At 46.3% G+C, this 23,014-nt stretch overlaps 1 protein-coding gene across 2 annotated transcripts; it reads left to right on the top strand.

The window, feature by feature from the left end:
- Positions 1–2,270: 2,270 nt before the first annotated feature.
- CASC3 (CASC3 exon junction complex subunit) lies at positions 2,271–22,149 on the top strand. Of its 2 annotated transcripts, none has more exons than XM_090044478.1 (14): positions 2,271–2,681; positions 5,655–5,682; positions 6,858–6,895; positions 8,847–9,005; positions 9,111–9,262; positions 9,797–9,973; positions 10,435–11,132; positions 14,109–14,173; positions 14,423–14,537; positions 15,816–15,914; positions 16,893–17,107; positions 18,559–18,681; positions 18,848–18,911; positions 20,303–22,149. In XM_090044478.1, the coding sequence occupies exons 1-13, from the start codon at positions 2,433–2,435 to the stop codon at positions 18,881–18,883; spliced, it is 2,154 nt and encodes a 717-aa protein (XP_089900604.1). In that variant the 5' UTR covers positions 2,271–2,432; the 3' UTR covers positions 18,884–18,911; positions 20,303–22,149. The 2 variants fall into 2 exon arrangements, with proteins under 2 accessions (XP_089900604.1, XP_089900603.1); XM_090044477.1 differs by having other exon boundaries at positions 2,272–2,681; positions 18,835–18,911.
- Positions 22,150–23,014: the final 865 nt, after the last annotated feature.

Genomic DNA, 23,014 nt, shown 5'->3' with positions numbered 1-23,014 from the left:
TAACAGCTGTTCAGGCGCTGCTCTTCCTGTGCTTAAATGCTGAATGTGGCAAGAGATAAAGACCTATTGTTGAAGAGGTGGAGGATTACCTGAATTTACGAGGAGGGAAACAAGTGTGTTCAGAAGATAATGTCACAGGAACACTGTCATCAGTGTGCCTTGTTTGGAGTGAACCTGGCACCTAAACTATAGCTTCACTATACCTGTTCAGACCTCTCTTTACTGGGGAGTGAGGAAGATAGCTACCATGGCCCCCACTACTGGCCCAGAGTTGCCGTGTCTGTGGGAACTACAGGTACTGTTTTTCTGGCTGAAAATATAGGCTGGGAAAGCAAAAAAATGAGTAGTAATATTCTAGGCAACTGGATCTTCTGGATCATGGTGTTTGCATACGAGATCTAGTTAGGTGTGTGATGAATCTACTTGTGCTCAGTTTGAGAACACACCTTGTTACAAGTTTCACAAATCCATGTGTTGTCTAAGTTAGAGTCCAGGTTTATAGCACACTGCATCCTTTCTTGCTTTGCTTCCATCCTCTGGATCAAAGTGGCTTTATTTTGTGCTGCACCGAGTGCCAGATGTTGCCTTGAGATCGGACAGGATTCTGCACACTTCTCTTAGCTTTCTGTATTAAAGTTGAATGACTTCACAGCATTTTTGCACACCATGGTACCGCCATAGAGGACAACCCTGCTTTCTAGACCCATCTGGAATCTCGCAGAACAAAATATTCTTGGGGATATAGTCTTCTCCCATTCTCCTGACATGGCTGATTCATCGCAACCTTCTCTTCTTGATAGTGGTTTCTAAGAGCGTCAGTCCTATGCGCTCCAGCACCTCTGTGTTTGGTATTTTGTCTTCCCACTTTGTTTTCAGGATCTTATTAGCATCTCATATGAAAACTGTTCAGTCTCTTGATGTGCCTAGCATATGTAGTCTATGTTTCTGAACCATAAAGCAGGGATGACAGGTACGCAAATCTTGTAGATTTGCAGCTTCACCTTCAGATGACATATTGCTGTTATTCCATGCCCACTTCTGTAACAGGCCAAAATTCTTAGCTGCTTTTCTGATTCTGCTCAGTCTGAAGGTCAAAATTCCTGCTGGTTGTAGAACCCAAGTAACAAAAGCTGTCGATGATGCCAAGAGATTTACCCCCAGAGTTATATTAGGCATTAATTCTTCCACCCCTTGGTACATGATGACAGGTTTTGTGAGACTAATTGTCTTAACCTGAAGCTCTTGCACGAATCAGAAAATCTGTCAAAGAGATTTTTGCAGGGAAGACTCGCTGTAGGCAACCAAGGCTGCATCATCCACAAACAGGAAATCTCTTAAGAAACAGCTCTTTCACCTTGGTTTTTGCTCTACACCTTACAATGTTGAACAAGCCTCCATCTAGTTTTGTTCAAAGATAAATTATCATCACCACTGTCCTTGAATGCATGAAGAAACAGGAATGAAAAGTAGATGGTAAAACAGCCATTTCACCCTGTTGTTCATGTCAAAGGTGTTTGATTTTTTTGTTTTCATACGCTACAGTTGCCTTCATACCTTGTTGTAAAGAACAAATGATGTTCAACAGTTTAGGGGAACAACCTAGTTTCTTCAGAACAGTAAAAAGGCCCTTGTCTGTTGACTTATCAAAGACCTTTGTTGGGGTGATGAAGGCTAGGTACAGTGGTAGTTATTTTTCTCTACACTTCTGCAGTTGCTTGACTGAAAACATGGTTCTCAATGGTGGAGTAAAAACTGCACTGACTTTCAGGATATTATTTCACCTAGAGACAGCAGTTTAGGCACCATAATGTCAGTGACTTTTCTGAGGATGTTCAACTCTGTAACTGTGACAGCTGCTTGTATCGTCCCTTGTTTTAGTTTAACTGCAAACTGAGCAGACTTGAAATCTTGCGGTAATAATACATTATAATTACAACCTAGAAAATCACTGAGGAACTGGTATGGGAAATATTTCTGGTAGAATGAACCCCCAGAAAGTTTTTTCCCCAGCATGAACAGGGGGTGCCTGCGCCACTGCGCGGGGCTGGGGTGCCCCCTTTGTTTGCTGAGCGGGAGCGAAGAACCGGGGCCCTGTTAGGCGCTAACTGGGACAGAAAAGTATGCTGGTGACGTAATTCAGCTTCAGTGCGGCGGCATCATACCGCGCCTCCTCCTGACGTAAAAGGTCACGTCGAAGCAGGTTTCCGGTTCCTTCCTACTGCGGGGTCACCAGAGTCTGGCCGCAAAGGGCCGTGAGCTAGCGTAGGCCGGAAGCCGTTGCCCCGCTGTTTCCAAGGCCTGTTGGCTTCCCCGCGCAGGCGCAGGAGAGGCGGGGGTGGACCGCGGTTGCTGTGCACGCCGGGAGCGGGAGTCCGTGGGCCTACCCGTCGGCCCCCGCGCGTGCCCGCGGCGCCAGGCAGGCCGCCCGCAAGATGGCGGACAGGCGGCGGCAGCGCGCCTCGCAGGACAGCGAGGACGACTCCGACTCGGCCGCATCCGACAGCGCCGACTCGACGGGCAGCGCCGCCCGCTCCGCCTCCCCCTGCCCGCTGCACCGGCCCGGCCGCGCCGTCCCCGGGCCCGGCCCCAGCCCCGGCCCCGGGCCTGGCCCCCCCGCGGCCCGCGCCCGGGGGGCCGACAGCGCGGCCGGCGCCGCCAACAGCCCGCCCGAGTCCGAGTGTGTGAGTGAAGCGGGGGTGCGGGGGTCACCGCGGGGGGACTTGGAGCTGTCGGGGGTGCTGAGCCGAGCAAACAGGGCATCGCCGCAGACGTGGGGGGCCCCGGGCTAATGGTGCCAGAACCGACCTCCACATGGGCAGGGGGCCCAGACCAGGCCTGGATGTCCCCGCTAGCCAACAGCGAGCTCGAATCAGCCCTCATTGTTTCACGGGAAGAGGTGTCCTCTCCTCCTTCACCTCTCTTGAGTTGAGCAGGTTTATTTTGCAGCAGACCCCAGCCCTCTGCAGACAAGCCCCTTGGCATTGAGCCGTAGAAAACTTAGGCTGGAAGGGACTCTGGGGGGCATCTAGTCCAGCCCCCTGCTCAAAGCGGGACCAGCCCCAGCTAAGGCTTTGTCTACCCAGGTTGGTGTCTTCTCTTCCTCGGTTTGGCATCAGCTATCAATGTGCAGATCCGTTAGCGGTTGTCTGGTGTTATCACTTTATGTATAGATTCCATTTACCCATCTGGGTATTTATAAAGATTGCAACTTTCGGTTAAGTGCTGTGCTGGTTGTTGGATGCTTCCTTCATGCAGGGTTTTTTTTTTTCCAGTGTTGCACCCTGGGTCTCATGCAGGGTTTCGATGATGGTTTGGATGGGGGTGATCCTGCCTCAGGCAGGGTGTGAGAAGAGATCAGCATTTCTCAAACAAAATGCAAAAAAAGACTCTCCTTTAAAGGAGAAAAACATGGGAAACAGTGACTTTTCCCTTGCAGGCTGGCAGAAGTCTGGGCTGCTTGGGGTCCTCCATGCCCCACGTATTGTGTGGTAGGAGGCAGTGGGTACGGAGTGAGGGGCACTGGGTCAGGACTGGCCATCGATTTTTACAAATCAGTCCTGGTGCAAAGAAGGTTGAGAACCGCTGGACTAAATGACCTCTGGCGATCCCTTCCAGCCTTACTTTTTTATTACCATGAATATGTACCTGGAAAATATCCAGATTAATAGTTTGCTCCAGAACAGTGTGTGGCTTATTCAAATTAAATCATTGTTCCACCTCTGTTTTGAGGCGAGTCAGATCTCAGGCCAATCAGTCCCAGATTAAATTGATGTATGGTTTGAATGGTGATTAACTCAATTAGCCCCAGTTGACCTCAGGAAAAAATAATACCTCAATTATTCACAGGTACTTAGGGTGGAATGATGGTCTTATAGGATATCAGAGTAAAAGGCTTTGTTCCAGGGGAAACCCAAAGTGTTTTTAGCTTAAGATTTGTATCTAGCATTTGATGTGGTGTGCTCCAGACTGTCTGCAGGCACCAAAGAAATGACTAAAACCTGGTTAGGAAACAGGCAGGGAGGAACTAACAGGGCGTAGGAGCCCAGTGACCCTTTTTCCATGTCTCCATTATAGCAGATTACAGTCGAAGTAATTATTGGGCTAACTAGAAAATAGAGCTACATATGATCCTTTTTTAGTCACACCCTTGCTGCTGTGGCAACAGAATCTGTATGTCCAAGTTGCCTAAGAGGTGGCCTGGGGCTGGCCTTCTAATTTAATAACTTCAGCTTGATTAGGTTACTGCTGTTTTAACATTCTGCAATGAGTAACTCTTCATCAGACCATTGAGAATAGATCAGATTGACTTTTATTAGTAGATGTTTTGGTTGGGGAATCCAGGAAAAAGATGACAATGTTGAGATGGAAATACAAAGCACCCGAGCGAGGGACTAACAATCCAGGGTGGGGGAGAGGAGTGGAACGCGACTAGGTTACATACCGTACAATGTTAGCCAACTAAGCCCGGGGGTGGGGGGGGGTGTGGAATACTAAATATATTGCTTAACCCTTAATTCATGACTTAAAAGTTGTGAAACAATTGGGACTGGTGGGATTGATTTGGTCAGAAATCAATGCCAAACAAAACAGCGTTGAAATTAAATCTTGTGACTTCAAAGCCCCTGTCAGCTCCATGAATCCCAAATTGTTTGATAGTTTTTGGGGGCCACAAGGCTTAGCTAGAAACACCTCTTCTGCCTTTATCAAGCTTTCAGTGGATCTGCTAGTTCTTCTGGCTTCTTGCTTTTGACACACTTGCTATTTCTTATTTGTGATTGTGGTATCTTTTCCTGGCTGAGGCCAGTGGTATAATTGGTAAGGGTTGGGCTTGTGCTTCTCTTCCCATTTTCCAGTAGAATGATGGGCTCCTTTGGGATGGTGCTATGCTCCAACCTCTCCAGGCCAACTGTCCTTCCTGTGTAACTGAGTGCCTTGTACTACAATGCTCCACTGCACTTTGCTAGTTCACCGCATTTCAATAGTTCTTGTTTCAAGTATCTCTTCTGTTGTCAGGGCTGCTGATTTGCCTGGTTTTTACTTCAGTATGCAGGCAGTTTTTATTTTCAGTACAAACCTATTTTTATTTAACTATATAGTCTGATACTCTTTCTTCCCTGCACTCCGGTCTGAATTTCTCCAGTTCTGTCCCCTCCTATGCTAGATGCAAAGTTACACTTCTATTATTGACCTCTGCAGCAGAGGTGTCTCTCAGCTGCATGCTTCTCTGTACCAGTTGGCTTTTCCCCAGCTCCCAGTTTTTAAATAATCCTCTGTATGATTTTCTGAACAAGCAGTCTGGGTTCTGTATTGATTAAGGGAGTCCATCCTTTCTGTCTATAGAGGCAAACCCCTCTTTACAGAATTTTTTCTAGTGCATTGGGGTGTTGAAGCTCCCTCGGTGTTGTAAGTGTTTGTGCAGTCATAAATTTGTATGTTTTTCTTAGTGATCTGAATTTAGCTTTCTGTATACCTTTCTTATGCCTCCCTTTTTGAAGGTGCTGACCTGTCCCATGAGCACAAGTTTCTCTCTACCACTAGCTGGATATTTATCTAGATGTCTTGCAGCACCATGTCCAATAAGCAAGACTGCAAATAGTTCCCACAGTTATGATATTCCAAATAATGTGTTTGTTTGTCTCCCCCTTTGTTGATAGGAAAGTGAAGATGGCATCGAAGGAGATGGTGAGTAACGAGTGTCTTTGATCTGGGAGGGCAGGGAGGGGAAAAAGGAAAGTATAGGATGTATTAATTTTTAAAAAATAAGCCATTCTTAAAGGCTTGTTGTCTTTGTGTCTCCTGCAGTAAGTCAAGATTAACATGGTGACCAGGCTTGCTAGGTCCTATTGCTGTGCTCTTCTTTTCAGTGTCTGCCTTCTGGGAAAAGTCACTCAAGCCCTTTAATTTTAGAGGTTTATATCTTGATTCTAAGATTACTCATAGACCAGTGTTTTTTTGCATCAGTGATTTCCTGGTTGTCTTAGACATTGGCAGACTGACAGGAGTGCTCTTGAGCTGTACAGAAGTAATAACCACTGGATGTGTTCCCCTGCTTGTGCCCGGTGAGTCTGAGGGGAAGCTGTGCGTGGATCCGTGAACTCACTGTCCTGTCATCATGGGAGAGGTCCCCTTGGATCTGGAGAATGAGCTGCCTACACAGAGGGAATGAGTATATGGACACTGCACCATGTTACTGCCAAGGCACAGAGAAAATTAATTTATGGGAAAAGAGAGGCCCCCCCTACCCGTGCAATCATTCTCAACCAGGGCGCTGTGGCACCCTTGGATGCCTTGACATCTTTCAAGGGTGCTGCCAGGTGCAATGCAGTTTATGCACTGTTAGACCTGCAAACATGATTTACAAGGTAAACCCAGAGACTTCAAAGAGGAATCCATAGCATTAAAAACATTCTGCCCTATTGTGGTCTTTGCAAGGAACTCAAAACAGAAGAATTGCTTATCATTATTTTTCTGCACTCTGAAAATGAGTGAAAACTGAGAACTGGCATTTTCTGAGAGGTGTTTTAAGTTGATTGAAAGATACCTTGCATCCAAAAATGTTTCAGTTATAAGGCAACATTTAAGATGCTGATATAACAGCAGTGGGCAAATATATCTTGCAGAAGGGATTTTTAAAGCTGATCTTGCTACTTGGTTGCAGTTTATGATGATGGCTTATGCCTTCAGCAGGGAGATGGTATAAGGGCCAGTTGCATGATTTTCATGGTTTGACTGCTTAATGTGTGTATACAGTGGACACCTGACTTTTCTAAGTGTCCCAGCTCCAAAATGACTCTTTCCTGCAGAGTGTGTCATTAGCTGACAGCTTTAATGCCAAACTTCTGTTTTCTCTCCTGTAGCTGTTCTCTCAGACTATGAAAGTGCAGAGGACTCAGAGGTGAGTGGATTATTTATTCTAACATTTTAAATGTTAAAATGTTTATCCAGTGACACTTTGATGAAAAATAAGTAGTCATTGGAGCAGCAGGCACCAGAGTCCAAGACTCCCCCTCCCAGGGGAGTATCTTTGCTGGACTGTAGTCAGTTCCAACTTGTTTTTCTGTCTCTTTCTGCTCTTATGCATATTGCATCTTTTGCTACATGGTGGTTTAGGCTGGTTAAGGTCACTTGCTGTGGGTCTGAGCCCCTCACATTGAGGAGGGCCTAGAATCCAAGCCTCTTGTTTCCTTGCTAAGAACTCCTGAATTTAGCCGGTTATAAATGGGCACTGCCACTCACTCCTCTGCCTGCACTTTTGAATGCAGTGCTGCAGCAGCTATACCTTATGCTGAACTGAGTATGTCAGTGTTTATTAGGCGTGGTTTGAGCATTCATACCAGACCCAAGACCCTCAGGAGACTTAGACGTAGGATTGTCTAGTTTGTGAATTCCAAACCAGTTTGGGTGCTGAAATGTGAGACTCAGTGGCAGTGCTTCTTAGTGCATGCAGTAGCAGGGTGTTAGGTGTTTAAGTAACTTTATTGACAAAATATCTGTAGATGTCAAAGAGACCTCTCTGGCATCAAAACTGTTAGGTGTGTTTTTTGCAGATCGCTCACTCAGGCTTAGATGTCTTCACTGAGCCCAAATTGCACATTAGACACTGAAGGAAGCTTACCAGGAGCTGTGATGTCTGCAGTTCTATTTGCTAATGCACTTCCCCTCTTTACCGAGGTGTTAGCAAGTGCTTCAGAGTTCATAGAAATCTTTCTCATGAAAATCAGTTATTTTAAAACAAATGCAGTGTGGATGAAGAGGAGAGATGGGCCGTAGAAAAGTGACAGTGGTGAAGCCAGTGGAAGATATCATTACATTCATGTATTAGTGTCCACAGAACAATCAGGATCTGGATCCCAGTGTATAAAGTCAGAGTGTGGAGGGCGAGGGGGATCTAAAATCAGCTTCCCCTCTCATCTTAGAATGCCCTCTCTGATCTTACTCTACCCAGTTACATGTAGGATTTTTATAGACTCCATAAGGATAGCCCAAGACAATTGTTCTTACCCTTCCAACATGCGCACATAAATGTGTTGTCCCCACTGCGTACCAAAACAGAAGAGCATTTGTTTGACTTTCAGCAGTGCTACTCACATAGCTTGGCACTCCTCTATGGTACCGTTCTTCTACTGTACCTAAAAATAATGCGAAGTCTGTGTTTTCCCAAACATAAACAAAAGGAGCCAGCATTTGACATGTAAACAGACAGCACTGAAAGAGAAAAATAGAAGAGTCTTTTTGTTAATCGTGCAGGGCTATTTTTAGTGTTAGTTCTAATCTGTGCAAGACTTGCAGTCTCTTGGAGGGTGAAATGAGGTCAGATTCTTGTGAGCAGAGTGCTTGGAGTGAGTCAGCCAAGTAGCTCCACGAAACTTGAAAACACGGCCCTACTAAAGTGGCCATTGGTGAGGAAAGGTGGGATGGTCCATGTGAGGAACGGAGCCCTTTGGTAGGAACCACCTCACTTACTAGATTATTCTGTGGTGCTGTACAGGTTGCTCCCCTGAAACGAGATTAGAGGCTCTGCTTGCATGTGGGTTTTTTTGGCACTTACTTTGTGTTCCAGAGACTTAAATTCAGTGATGTAATACTTCTTTTGATATGCAGAGAGAAAGGTGTTAGTCTAGTCTTTGTTCCTTTTGTAGCAATAGGTTGGAAGGGACCTTGTACAACTATCTAGTCCAACCCCATGCCTTGGGGTTGGTTCAGTTATGAAAGTCTGCTGTCATTAAAAACAGAAAAAGGTGCTGAATGGGTCCTGACTCCAGGTGTAGGACTATCTGCTGTAATTTACGGGGGGGTCTGCCAAGCCCATGCGTTGTCTTATCTCAGTGATTGGAGGTTTGTTGTAGGCTGAGGAAGAGGATTACAGTGAGGAGGAAAGCTCGAAAGTGGAACTGAAGCAGGACGGCAATGATTCTAGTGAGTCCACTGCAAAAGCAGAGAAAGGGGAAGAGAAACCCGATTCCAAAGGCACTGTGACTGGCGAGAGACAAAGCGGGGATGGGCAGGTAGATTTTCAATGTGTGCTGTATGGTTTCTGGGGTGGGAAGGAGGGTCACGGCTGGCTTTACATGGAAGTGGGACTGCAGTGTAAAGAGCTCTCATTTTGATAGGAGAGCACTGAACCGATTGAGAATAAAGTTGGGAAAAAGGTCCCCAAGCACCTGGATGATGACGAGGATCGGAAGAATCCAGCTTACATCCCTCGCAAAGGGCTGTTCTTTGAGCATGATCTCCGAGGACAGACCCAGGAAGAGGAAGTGAGGTGTGTAATAATTGTTTAAAGCTTTCCCTGGAAAGAGAGGCAAACCCAAGCCACCATATAAAGTGCAACAGCTTTTGCTTCTGTGTTAAATGTTTGGGAAATTTTGTAAGACAGGGAGGTTGTAGCCCTATGCTGGCCCTTTGGCTGGCAGTAAATGTTATGTCAGGTTCCAGGTGTTCTTTAGGCATAAGGGACTGATGATGCTACAGAAATATATGCTGAGCCTTATACCACTAAACTGTAGCCCTTCTTGCTGATACAAAGGAGCAATAGTAATAGTTTTCCCTTAGGAAGATGGCTGACTTACCTGGACTGGGGGGGCAAGAGACTGTTAGAGCTTTTAGAAGTCCTGGATGGGTGTTGGCATGGAGGAAGAGGGAGCAGTTACTATGCAGCCTCCCATGCACATCCCTTCCTAGAAGCAAGCAGCCTTAGTTTGCAGTCTGTGTTCTTTGGAGCTGCCTTGCTGTTCCCCCTACTCTATATGCTTGGCACTGCAAAGACCTGCTAGTTCTCTCTGTTCTGCTGTTCCAGGCCTAAAGGTCGCCAGAGAAAATTATGGAAAGATGAGGGCCGCTGGGAACATGACAAATTCCGGGAAGATGAGCAAGCTCCAAAGACCAGGCAGGAGCTGATAGCACTCTACGGCTATGACATCAGGTCTGCTCACAACCCAGATGACATCAAGCCAAGGAGGATGCGAAAGCCCAGGTGAGCATCCAGAGCTCCAGGGAGTCCAACCCAAATATGCCTTGTGTACAAACTTCAGCTCCCCTCCCCAAGGCCATAGGTGTTCAACATCCAACTGGGAAGGCATGTTGACTTAAAACAATGATGGGTATGTGGGGTCCTTCTCCTTGAAACCTTGTGTTGAGGACCAGGGTCCTGGCCATCACAGTCTGGATGCTGGGTCTCAGGGTGGCAAATACTTTGGCACTATAGCCTCTTAATATTTGGGAGCAGAAGTGTTGGACCCTGGAGGAATCTGTCACCAGAATGATGCAGTAATGAATGTTATTTTAGTGCATTGTCTTTAGGTAATGGTGCTGCGGTGTGTAGGGGGAGGGGCTTTCTTCTTGAAACCAGAAAGGTAGCCTAGGTGGTGGTAGTGGATCTCTAAGGGATGTGGTGTAGAGACCTATTGCTGATCCTTTGAATTCTTTGCCCTTAAGGTTTGGGAGCCCTCCACAGCGAGAGCCAAATTGGTCCCATGAGAGGCAAAACAAGCCTCCAAGGTACCAGGGCTCTGACAATACCCCAGCACCGCCACGAACATTCATCAGCCGGAGTTCTGCAGGCACAGGGAGGATGCCCCCACCCAGGACCTATCCAAGGGCAGGTGGCTACAAAGAGAATCGCCCTAGCTATCGAGCTGCAGAAGCAAATGGCCAGCATCACTCTCGAAACAGTGAGCAGGCTAAATATGAAAGCAGCTACCGGTCAAAGCGTGTGGAACAAGCCCCAGCAAGAGACCCTTCACCCGAGGCTGAGGTTGCAACTGTCCACAACAGCCCTGTTAAGAAGGAAGAGATTGTTTTGGAAAGCCAGACCACAACAACAGATGCTGTCCAGCTACCCCCAGATAGACCCATTGAAAAGAAGTCTTATTCTCGGGCAAGGAGGACCAGAAATAAAGCTGGAGAGACAGGAAAGCTGGCTGATGAAGTACCACCCCCAGAGGGGCCGATGCCTGTGTCTCCAAAACCCGTGCAGGTAGAGACACCCCCACCACCAGCAAAGACCGGAAGCTGGGAGACCCCAGTAGAATCCAGCATGGATGGACTTGAACAAGAAATGACACAGTTGAATCTAACTGAGCAGAACTGGACCCCAGGGCAGCCTCAGTTTATACAGCCTCGGGAACTTAGGAGTAAGTGCTCGCCATCTGTTAGTTTTGCTTTGATACTTTTTCCCAGTCAAGTTCAGTTTAATTGTAAAAGGGTCTGGTAGCTAATCAGAGCTAGAGGCATAGCTTAAATGTCTACACAGCAGCTTTAGACCACCTTGACTGACTGCAGTTGTGGGTTTAAATCTTAGTGTAATCTACTCTGAAGGGCCTGGTGAGTTCCACACAATTTTAATATCATGTGCAGTCTTTTGGAGGCCATTTGCAATCCCAGTCTCTCTGCTGTCCTTTGGTAGTGGGTCCTGTGCCCTGACATAAGAATAAGAATTTGGTATGCATCTCCCCACAACTTCCTGTTTGCTGGCCTCCCCCGTAAAGGCTTCATTTCTCTGGTGCTTGTATAGATGCTCTCTTGTTTGCAGATGGTGTGAAGTCACTTAGGTTAATAGTGGAAGGGCTATGAAAAACTCCAAACAGGTGGAGACTAAGTGGACAATCTGATGGGGGAAAGCTAATGTGTAAAATTAATATTTGTCACCACAAATCTCACCTGTTGTATGAGCTGCTGAGTCCTGAATTTGCAGTATTGTGTGGAAGGAAGAAAGGGTCATACCAGGTGATCCGTTCAACACGCAGCAGCTGTTAAGATCATGCTTCACTTGAGTTCATTAAGCAAACAAGATAGGGAATTGTTGAGCTGCTGAGCAGTGGCACTGTTTTCTTTGAGAAATCTATATTCTTGTTTTAGTTGTGTAGTGCAGTGTTTCCCAACCTTTTCCAGCCACAGGCACATTTGCCTTAATAAAAACTTTCTGCAGCACACCTGTTAAGGTATTCCCCATCCTGTTGTAGCTCATTGCCATGGCAAAATTGTACAGCACACCTGTTCATTTCTGATGGCACACTTTTGTTCTGCGGCACACTGGGTTAATGAACATCACTGTAGTCCTTGAAAGGGTAGTGCAGACGACTAGAGAGGATTAGGTAGGATTTTTATATAACAAAGATTGTTTTTTGTTTTTCCTGGGAAGTTACTGAACCTAGAAAGAAACAGCAAGTAATAAGTCAGGTAACTGAGGACTAGGAAGGATTTAGTCTTTAGAGAGAACCTATCATTCCCTCTTCCCCTGTCTAGCCAGACAAACAGGAACTTCTGTGTGCAGTGTGCAATTAACCTGTGGCATTCACTGCTGCATCAGGAGAGTCGGCTGTGGGGGCTGGGCTTAGGGGAAGGGCAGGGGTAATGAACGTCTTGACTAATAATAGTGCTGAACTATGTTTGTAAACTAACATAATCAGGATAATCCCAACTCCTGCTGTAGGACATAAATAACCTGCTGAGGGGAGGAAGGAAATTTCCTCCTTTTATCAGCAGCATTGCACAATCAACTCCATGGAGCCTACTTAGCAACCAAGATTTGGCTGCTGCTGGACTGTAGTGGAGCCTGCTGAGGAATAGCAAATCCTGCACCTTTTGTGTTGGGCCTTGTGGTATAGATTGTTTCTCCTGTTCTCTGAAGTAGAATCTGGCAGGATTTAAATAATAACATGCATAGATATTACCGTGAGTTAAAAAGGGATGAAGATTTATGACAGGACAGTAACTGCTCATGTGCCCACTCTTATCCCATGGAAGGTGAAAACCAAGCTGCAGTAGCTTTGTCCATTTTTTACTGAGAGCTAAAATGCGCTGGACTACCTTTGACTTACCATGGGATAAGGTCATTCACATGCACAATTACTGCAGAACAACTGGTAATGTGTAATACATTTGTTGGTACCCTGTGTCAGGTAAGATATGCCAATATAATTACACTAGTGAGACTGATAAAACCTTTCTTATGTAGAAGAGCCATAGTCTGAATCATAGGGTCAAGAGAACTGACTTCTTATATGCTAGTAAAATTGGATTTTGAACATTCTCAGAACAAAAACACTAACCCTGCTGATGTCTGTCAAGTTTATCTTTTAATATATTAGCTCTGTGTGTGTGCGCACGCGCTGCAGCAAAAAATAAGGCAACAGTCTCTTTCTTGAAAAGCTTATATACTGAATTTTCCATGAGATCCTGTCTAGGCTGCGAATGGGTGTGTGGGAGTACCACGTGGGCAGTAAGGCCTGTGCACGTTTCAGTAGCTCTTTTCTCATCAGTAGCGGGTGTCCGTTACCTTGGTGTTGCGTCTCTCCTTTTCCCAGTGGAGACAGCAGAAGTCTGATTAGGTGAAGGGATTCTGGACAGTCATTCCATACAATCCCCCCCTCCCCTCCCCACACCGTTTACACATACACTCATGTATAGGCACACTTTATAATGTAAACCCTCCCCAATCCAGGATTTACATAGCTTACTCCCTCCTTAAGTGTCTGGCAGTGAGGTTTTAAATATAGAGTATAACCTTTGCCAATTGACTATGAAAACTGATGTGAAGTGCTATGATGAAGGTTTTGCTTTGTTGTTGTGTTCAGCTGGAGTTGCAAGGCTCCACATGGGCACTGCTTAATATATGCCAAACTTGGCCCTGTCCTATTCCTGTTCCAGCACAGTTGGAGCTTAGATTTGGGAGCAGGAGTTGAAGTTTTGATGCATTGGAGGGACCTTGCAGACTTGGTCTGTTTTGCACAGATTATGTAAGAAGTTGCATTCCAGAATTTCTGTAAGCTACATTTCTAACAACAGTAGAAATGATCCTTTGGTGTTTAAGATGTGTTTTTTAATTTGTCCTGACAGTTTGCAAACATTATCTTGTCCAGTGTATGATGTGTAGGTTTAAAAATGGTTTTCCTTATCAGTGCTCCTTGTAATGGATCCATTGTCACTGCTCTCTGCAAGCAGCATGTCAGCCCATCACAATACAGTAACTAATCCAAAACACTGACATTTTCTGTAGCAGAATTTGCTAGAAGTGGGAAGATTACTTGTAGCTATGCTTTTGACATGTGAGCTTGTTAGTTGTCAAAAACAAGAAGAAGCCATAGTAACCTCTGTTTCTCTTTCTTTAGGTATTCCTAATCACATGCACATGGGGACTGGACCACCACCTCAGTTTAACAGGATGGAGGAAATGGTAAAGCAGAGAATCTTGTGTACTCTGCACATTTTTTATTTTGAGCAACTTAAAATCCAGGCATCTATTGGGTTCTGTGTTTAATGATTACAGCCTGCCTGGAGCACTTCAGCATTTAGCTTTTTACATGCATAGAAGTGTTCACCATTTTACCGCTTAGCCAGGAAGATTGGGTAGGAGACTAAAAGCCAAGAGAAGGATTTCTTTCTAGCACTCTGAATATCACCAATGTCTTTTGGACTCTTTCAGGCAGTGCAGGGGAGTCGTGCAAAGCGTTATTCATCCCAGCGTCAGAGACCCCCAGTTCCAGAGCCTGCACCCCCCATGCACATCAGCATTATGGAAGGGCACTATTATGATCCACGTGAGTGTTCCCAGTGGCTCAAGTCCCTTTACTTTACCTGTTCAGCTTGCTCGGAAATAGGCAGGAGGGTGGTGGGATCTCTCTTGCTACTGAAGAAGCTGCTGTCTTTCCAGGAAATGCAAGTGTGTAGTGTTCTCATGGAACTGTAAATTGAGTCTTTCACCTTTACTTGAACTTTCTCATTTAGAAAGGGATGCAGACAGCAAGAATTAGATCCAATTTATAGATGGTTAAAATTTCAAAACTTAGTATAAAAGGCTTTTCTTGAAAACATTCTTACATATCGCCAACATGTTTAAACTCTACACTACTTCTATGTAAAGCATGGACCACAGGGACTGGAAGGGGCATCCTGCTTCATCACCAGGTCTAGTGTCCTGCTATCAGCAGTAACTACCTTCTGATTTCCAGCCTGTATTTATTTGGTGTTCCCTTCTACCTTCTGCAGCCTGCTGCAGGCAAGCATTGCTGTAGATCAGGGGCTGGTAACATATCGCTTGTAGAGTTCCTGGGTCCTACCTGTGGAGATGGAGGGAGCTATACCCATGCCACTACAAGTGCCATGCTGGAGCTATACCCATGCCACTACAAGTGCCCTCAGTACCCCCTGCCCTTCCCCTGGCTACAGCTTGGGCACAGCTTTCAGCCCTTGGGGACCTATGCCAGGCCTGGGCAGCTCTAAAGCATGGGGGTGGAGCAGAGGCTCAGGGGGAAGTGACAGCAGTGTACCTGGAAGCTGCATTTGCACTTTGCTGGGAAATGGGGGATGAGGAGATGGCACAAGCAATGGTCCTAGATGCTTGACCCAGGCACAGGGGTGCAGGGCAAGCCCCTTGCTGCTGAGGTACTGCTGAAGCCACCTGGCCCACATCAGATGAGCTTGGTTCTGAACTATGGTTTGTAGAGGTTGCCTGCTGCTCCTGTTTATCACAAGAACTGGGAAACAAACTTGCAAGAAGCGGTAGCAGCTTTGATTTTAAACCTCCTCCCCATCCTGAAATGTCACCAATCTCAGTGTTTTGGACTTTAGACAAGGAAGTGTAAGTTTAGTGTGTTCCTATGCAGTTAGGAAATAGTGGCCAACTCTTCCTCTGCGGGAATGATTGAGGGCATGAGCTTCCATTGGCACATGCTTTCTTGGGATATGTATTCCTGCATAACTTGTGCAGCTTTGTCCAGATGATAGGACAGTAACTTGACCTCTGTAATCAAGATGACTCTCATTGCAGTAGAATAAGCTAACCAACCTTTTTCTTTTCAAACTATCTTCTCTTGCAGTACAATTCCAGGGACCAATCTATACCCACAGCGAGAACCCTGCCCCATTGCCCCCCCAGGGCATGATTGTACAGCCCGAAATGCATCTCCCCCATCCAGGTAAAACCTCCAGGTCCCAACTTCCTGTCCTCACAAGTAAACTTGTTATGAAAACATTTATGCCAGGGGTGGGCAAAATGCGGCCTGTGGGCCGGCTGTGGCCCACCAGGCCATTCTATCTGATCCATGGGGCCCCTGAGAAATTAAAAAAAAATTAATATTTATCTGCTCCTGGCTGCCTGTTATGCGGCCCTCAATGGCTTGCCAAAATTCAGTAAGTGGCCCTCCATCTAAAATAATTGCCCGACCCTGATTTATGCAGTAGAGGCTGCATACTTGGTGGGGTTAGGTTCCTTACTCTCCCTCCCAAGATAAGAGTTTGCAAAAAAACTGGGTATAAAGAGCTCCAGCACACAGATGTATAGGACCACTAAAGTGTTCCAGCTGTTGGCTGCGAATTTTAGTTCACAGGGTTCTGCTTCTCTGATTGACTGCATAGGACTACTGGTGAGCTCATGATCAATGGAGAAGTGGTGCCCCTTAAAAGTAAAACTCATAACAAAGAGCTGAATGGCTCACCATTAGCAATTTAATTAATTTAGCAATTTGTTGCAAACAAGCAGGCTGTGAACCACCTGATACAGATGATCCAGGTTCTATACCGACTCTGTTGTACATTTGACAAAGGTCCAATCTAAGCTGATGCTTGGGAGCCAAGAGCTCTTGAAGTTTTACTTTAGATCTGATGCATACTTTCTTTGTGGCTGTAGGCAGGTCGTTTAACCTCTCTGCCTGTTTTTCCCATCTGTACAATGAGCAAGGCTTACATTCAGGGCAAGTCAGTATTTAATTGTAATGTCTTTTGAAAATGGGAACATTTTTAGCAAAACACCCTCCCCATTTGCTATCAGCACTTTGTGTTAAAGTGATGAAGGTGGGAGTGGCACCAGGCCAGAGGTGTGGGTCTGTTTTTGCATCTGAAAGTTCCCAGCCTTTTTCTGGTATGTGATGTCCTTACATGTGGATTTTCATTTCTAGGTTTACATCCACATCAGACGCCAGCACCTATGGGGAACCCTGGCTTATACCCTCCACCTGTCTCTATGCCTCCTGGGCAACCCCCACCACAGCAGCTACTTGCACCCACCTATTTCTCCCCTCCTGGGGTCATGAATTTTGGGAATCCTAGCTACCCCTACCCCCCAGGAGCACTCCCGCCACCACCTCCTCCCCATCTGTATCCCAACACCCAGGTAAGATGGCTCCAGTATCATTAAGTTACCTTGAATAGGAGTTTGTAAAACAAAGCATTGGGATTTTATGCTGGGTGGGTCTGTCTGTCATACATGGTATAATTCCTGCTTTTTCCCAGGTGTAGGAATTGTTTTCTATGTAGCACACAACTCAGACACCCAGAAGTCCTTCTTCTACTTTGTTTTCTATTCAGTTTGCGTAACAAAAGAAGACTGATCTGATCTCTCTGACTTGCACTTGCTGGGACTGGAATTTGAATTTTATGCATCTACTACCTGTCTAATGCAACTCCAGTACTTAGGTTATGTACTAAAGCAAGGGAAGAAGCAGAGTGAGTTTGACTAGAAGCTCTTTACACGGGCAGATCTCGTCCTGATCCAAACTAAGCCAACTACAGCAGGATTCTGAGTTTGCTGAATGTGTACTGCCTTTCTGTTGTTAAACCAAGGTGGCAGGCTGAATGCAGGCTGGCTGCTGGTGGTACCTTTTGTGGCCTTGGCAGCGTGGGAACCCACTCCACAGCAAGATGGCAGCTCTCAGGCCATTTACAGACCAAGTAAATTTTTGTCACATTAGAATCCATAAATAGCGTTAAATGTTTGTGCCTAAATGGCCATGAGCCAAACAGGTTGTTTTCCTTTAACTACCACGTCCATATGGCCACCCTTGAAATCCTGCATCCATGATGCCTGTTAGCTTTGAGGTCCTGTCCCACAGGGAGCCCTAGAGATTTCCCAGGACATCTTATAGTAATGACAAGCTGTGGCAAGACAGGACCTGCCATCACTGAGTCTGGCTTGTAAATGGCACAAGGGTGACACTCCATGGCAAGATAAAAGAGGTGCAGGTTCTTAGCCCAGTCAGGGTGTGTTTTGACATTTGGTATCTGGGTGAAGGCAGAAGAGTTTGATTTTATTGTTAGTCCATCCTTGGGAGCAAGTTTTGCACTTCAAGACACCTGGAAACAGTGGTTTCATGAGGAATTATCAGCCACCTTGTGTGCACAAAACAAAAGTTAAAGGGGAAACGCGTGGGCTATGGAAAACCCTGAAGGACATTAATGACCCATGTGAAAAAACTAAGGTCTATGAATCTAGCTAGTGTAACTATAGGTTGATATAATCAGATGACTACTTACCATCATTGTTGGATGCTACCAGAGTTGCCTTGGCAAAATTACTGCAGTGAAGTGCAGCCTTTTAGGTAACACTTCCTCAAGTATTTGCAGAAGCCAGTCAGCTTAGCAACTGAGTTCATCGTACAAAGCACATTAAAACTGTGGCTGTTGTGTGGGGTGGTTCTCCTCCTCTTTGGCTTTAAACATAATTTTATTTTACAGGTAGTTTTACAGCCTAAAGAAGGCCAGGCAAAATGGCTAATGCTATCTGAATAGGTGCAGTAGATGTGTCCCATTAACAGAACTGATCTTTCTGTCCTTTGGGGAATCCAGGCCCAGTCCCAAGTATATGGAGGGGTTACCTACTACAACACTGTCCAGCAGCAGGTACAGCCAAAACCTTCTCCACCGCGAAGAACATCACAGCCTGTGACCATCAAGCCCCCACCCCCTGAGGTACTGTTCCCTCGGCCTTGCTTTGCTGTGTGAGACTGTGTGACATTTTACCTTTGTGTGAGAGTTCTGTTCCCCCCTCCCCACACAAAAAAATGTGTTGTGTTTTGAGGAAATCTTAACTTGCCTAATCTTTTGACATGTCCCAAACTCCAGCTTCTCGTTGCAGGTTGTAAGCAGGGCTCCAGTTAATTTGAGTTTCTAAATACTTTAAATCTAAACCCACGTAAAAAGTAAGTCCAAAGTTGACTCTTATTTCCTTTCTTTGTTTAGAAAAAGACACCTGATGTAGGAAATCGTGATTTTTCTCTTGCTGAAGCCTCAGCAATGTAAAAGTTAAAGGGGCAAATTTAAAAGTTCATACAGAGAAATGGTTTTCATCATCTCTCTGCTTGGGTGATAGGGATTGTGTGTAGAGGGGTGTGTGCATGTATCCTGGTTTCCTTTTTTTTTTTTTTTAAATATCTTCTGTTGCACAGGAGTATAGTGAGCCTGAATCACAGCATGCCTGAAACCATGGGTGTCTGCTGTTTCACTTTCCCCTCTATCAGTGGGAAGGCAACATGCTTTAGAGAAGGGGTGGCCAACCTGCAGCATGGGTGCCACAAGTGGCAAGGGCACCTTCTTTGTGGCATATTGCAGATAAGGGTGGGAGCAGGGAGCACAGTGACAGATAGGGCAAGAAGCAGGGAGCACAGGGAAGGAAGTAGAGCGGAAGATCATGTAGCGGAAGAACATTAGAGTGGCACTTCAGGGAGGTTATGGGGCTAATTCATGGTACCCTGCTGTGAAGTTTGGCTTCCACTGCTTTAGAGTAAAGGACGGGAAGTTGAGACACCTGTTCAATTCCTAGCATTGCCACTTGTTGTGGGACTATGGGAAGTCACTATCTCTGGGTGCTTGTTTTCCCCATCTGTACAATGAGAGTATGCATCTTTGTAAGGTGCATTTAAAGGGCCTGGAATTGTCCGGTAGCACTGGAAAAATCTAGGTCCCCCATGACCTAGGGTTTATGCTAATGTAACACATTATGATTATACTAACATAAACCAGAAGCAGACGAGCAACAATGCTGCACTAGTGTGGAGCTGTGCTAGACCTGGGCCAGGAGTTATCCATGGAAAAATCTGGGTGAAAACTAGACTCCTGGAAGTTACACTGCTGTTGGTGTCATGTGTCTGCTTCTGTCCTGGGATAGCCATTTGCTTGCTGGAAGCAGGTTATTACTGGGTCCAAGTGGTGAAGAATAGTAATACTGCTATTGTTGCAGCTATCTTAGGAGAAGGGATCATCTTTCCACACCAACATTGGTGTCACTTTCATTGGCATGAAAAACAGATGCAACGCAAACGCGCATGTCAGGGCCCTTAGTCACTTTACCACTACATAAACAGAGTGTGGCTTAAAGTGGGATCCTGTGAAGTAGAATGGGCACAATAGCAGCTGACTGTGATGGCAGAGCTGCAGCAGGGGATGACGGGAGGAGGTTGGTGGCCATTTTCCACTACCCTGGTGCAGAGAGAGTTTCTTTGAACCACCTCAGCGGTAGCCCTGTACCCAATGCACAGAACTTGATTGGCACAGGCAGCCCACTAACCCTACTCTTCATGTCTTCCCCCTCCAGGACAGCAAAAGTGAAAAATCAAAAGAAAGGAGCAATACGTAGGGACGTCTGCCTGGCAAGTCCCAGCGCCAAAATTGGCACCACCAGCAAGCAGGAAGCTCCTCCTTGGAGACGGCCCCTTTGCCTGTGTGTAGGTGAGGCCATCGGGCTGCCACCCACTACGTCAGTATTGTGTTGGGGCCAGGCACCCTTCACTTCCTGGTGCTCTCCTGCAAAACAAATCTCTTGCTGCTGCTGCTGCTCTCTTCCACCACCTTTACTGGGGCATGGAGGTCATTGAACATGAGGGTCAGTCATTGCTCATGAGTTCTTGCCACTTCCCCTTTTTACTACACAGCTGGATGTCCAGCTACACTGACTTCTGAGTTCCCAATTGGCCCTTTCTTTTAAGCTGATCTGTTTCTTTTGGGTATTGTAATCTCTGTTTGACCAGATTGCTGGGAATGTAACCGCCGCCTCAAGGAGCTACCTAATAAGTTACTACTTGTTTTCCCCCCTCTCTCTCTCTCTCTTTCTTCACAATATTAATGAGTTTACTTCCATCATTGTTTAAGCATAGCTGTTCAAGAAAGGGCTGCTGAGTGTCAGGAGTCTGTCAGGAATGTGCTGGTTGTTCACTTTCTACTGAATTAGAAGCTCATGGTTTGTTTTTGGAGCAAGCCCTGTCAGTCATTGTGTTGTGGGCAGTTTCTCTCGTCTAAGTGTGTACAAGCTCTCAACTTGGAAGCAGCATGGATCAGGGCAGGGCTGGATCCTACCCATGCTGCACCTTGCATCCCAGAGATGGGGTAGGGAAGGGATAGGGGTAGGGAAATCCTTCTGCCTTGTGGATTTTCACAAGCAGCCCTGCACCCCTTGGGCTTTCCCCAGAGCCATCTTCTCGCTTATAGGCTGCTCTCCCTTTAGCCTTGTGCTGAGAAACTGGCCAGACAAGCTCAGCCAGCGTATAGTTTGCACTCAGCACTTGGGTGGTGTTCCTGCATACATAGAAGATGATGCGATTTGCCAGTTTTAACGTGTCCACTTTGTAAGCCTGGAGCACACTGCAATCCACTGGGAGGAATGCTCTTCATGAGCGCATCCTCTAACTCCCCCACAGTCTTGCACCCTGCTTGAGGATTCTCGAGCCAAGCTTGTACAGCCATTGGTACCTCAGCGCTGCGGTTGCTGGGCCAGCTCAGCTGGCTTGCCATGCACCGCAGTGTTTTTTGTGCTGCAGTGATTTGTTGCTTCTCTGCAGCACAGATCCAGCAGGGACGTCGGCACGCAATAGCAGCTGGGCTTAGCTCAGCATCAGCCTCTCAGCCATTTGCAAATTGCATTAGGGCAACTTGGCGTGGAGGTTGCTACTGCAGCCTGCTTTCCCTGAGCCATGGACTGAGGCAGCATGTAGAAGTGCCAGAAATGACACAAGTGAGACCGTTACTATATTAGAGCAAGCAGATGCTTGGGCAGCAAACTCCCACCTGGGAGAGAGGGGCAAGTGCTTTGGGCACTTACTTGCCTGCTTTCTGGTTGAGACCTTGTTATGCCTGCCTGGCTTTCTCCCCTACTCCCTTTTTTTTTCCTACTGTCTGTAACTTGATCTTTTGTACTTAATTTCAGATAAGTTGAATGGTATTTTAAAACAAAAGACCCTTTTCTGTTTTACATGTAACTGTTTTCTCTGCCTTAAGGCTGAAAATGTATCGTTTAACATATCGGTCATGTGACTGAACTTCTAGACCTAACAACACTGTGATGGCTGTTCTGTTCTGTTTATTTTTGTTCCTGTTCTTTAGGAGTGCACATTTGTAACCAACAGTGTAATGACTTGGTGGAGATGAGAATGTTTTAGGAAGTAATTAGTACTGTGTCTCTTTTCTTCCTGTCTGGTGCAGAGGGGCAGGTTCTATGGGGTCACTAGCCAGGTAGAACCAGGATTTTGACCATGGCCAAAACATGAGGGGGCTTATCTCATAGCACTGCTGGAAAAACAGCTCCTCTTCCTACCATTAGCTCCAGCTCTCCTCTGACTTCCCTTCCACACAGAATATTTGTTACTTTTGGTGATCTGGCCCAATCTTCTCCTTTAAGAGGTTGAGCCTTTGCACCTTTGTGACCTGCATTACAGAGCTTGCCAGAATGAAGTGCAAACAATCACCACCTGCCTTGCAGTTCAGTGTTATAGCAAGGGGTTACAGAAGGGATTGTCATAGTGCCGTGGAAGGAACAACTGCTGTGTGGGTGACTTGGGAGTGCACAGCCTACGCATATGAGAGCACCCCTCCTCCCAGTGCTGTGCCTTATCCCAAGATGCTCTAGATAGGCAGAGGTGGTAGCTGGCCCCATGCTTCTCTTTGGGCATGCTGAGTGAGAGGCACATGCTATGCCTGCAGATACCACAGACCCAGCACAGCAGATGGGATGGTCAGCAGAGGGCAGCTCTTCAAAGCAGTGCCTGTCATTATGGGTGTGTCATTGCTGCCAGTAGGCCAATCCAGGGCAAAGCCTGGATCACTTAGAAAGAAGGGGTCTTTGGTCTAACGGGGACTCCAAGCTGGATCCTCCTTCCCCATCCTGCAGCCTGTTTGTCCAGTCCTTTTGCCACTGATTTGTCTTGCCTTTGTGCACATGAACGTTTAAGAATCCTCAGCTGTAGACTACAGGAAGGTAAATGTCCCATGTGGGCAAATCGTAGAGACACCTAAAGATATACCTGCTTGAGAAGAG

This window comes from Crocodylus siamensis, chromosome 4 (assembly GCF_052110815.1).
Source record: "Crocodylus siamensis isolate JL-2025a chromosome 4, ASM5211081v1, whole genome shotgun sequence".
Lineage (NCBI taxonomy): Eukaryota > Metazoa > Chordata > Crocodylia > Crocodylidae > Crocodylus > Crocodylus siamensis.
This window is presented reverse-complemented; position numbering and strand designations above follow the sequence as displayed.

Bases quoted from the DNA above. Each gene is read 5' to 3' on its own strand.
- CASC3 (XM_090044478.1), top strand. From the start codon at position 2,433: ATGGCGGACAGGCGGCGGCAGCGCGCCTCGCAGGACAGCGAGGACGAC. The intron at 14,174-14,422 runs GTAAAGCAGAGA...GGACTCTTTCAG, and splicing joins TTAACAGGATGGAGGAAATG to GCAGTGCAGGGGAGTCGTGC. The intron at 14,538-15,815 runs GTGAGTGTTCCC...CTTCTCTTGCAG, and splicing joins AGGGCACTATTATGATCCAC to TACAATTCCAGGGACCAATC.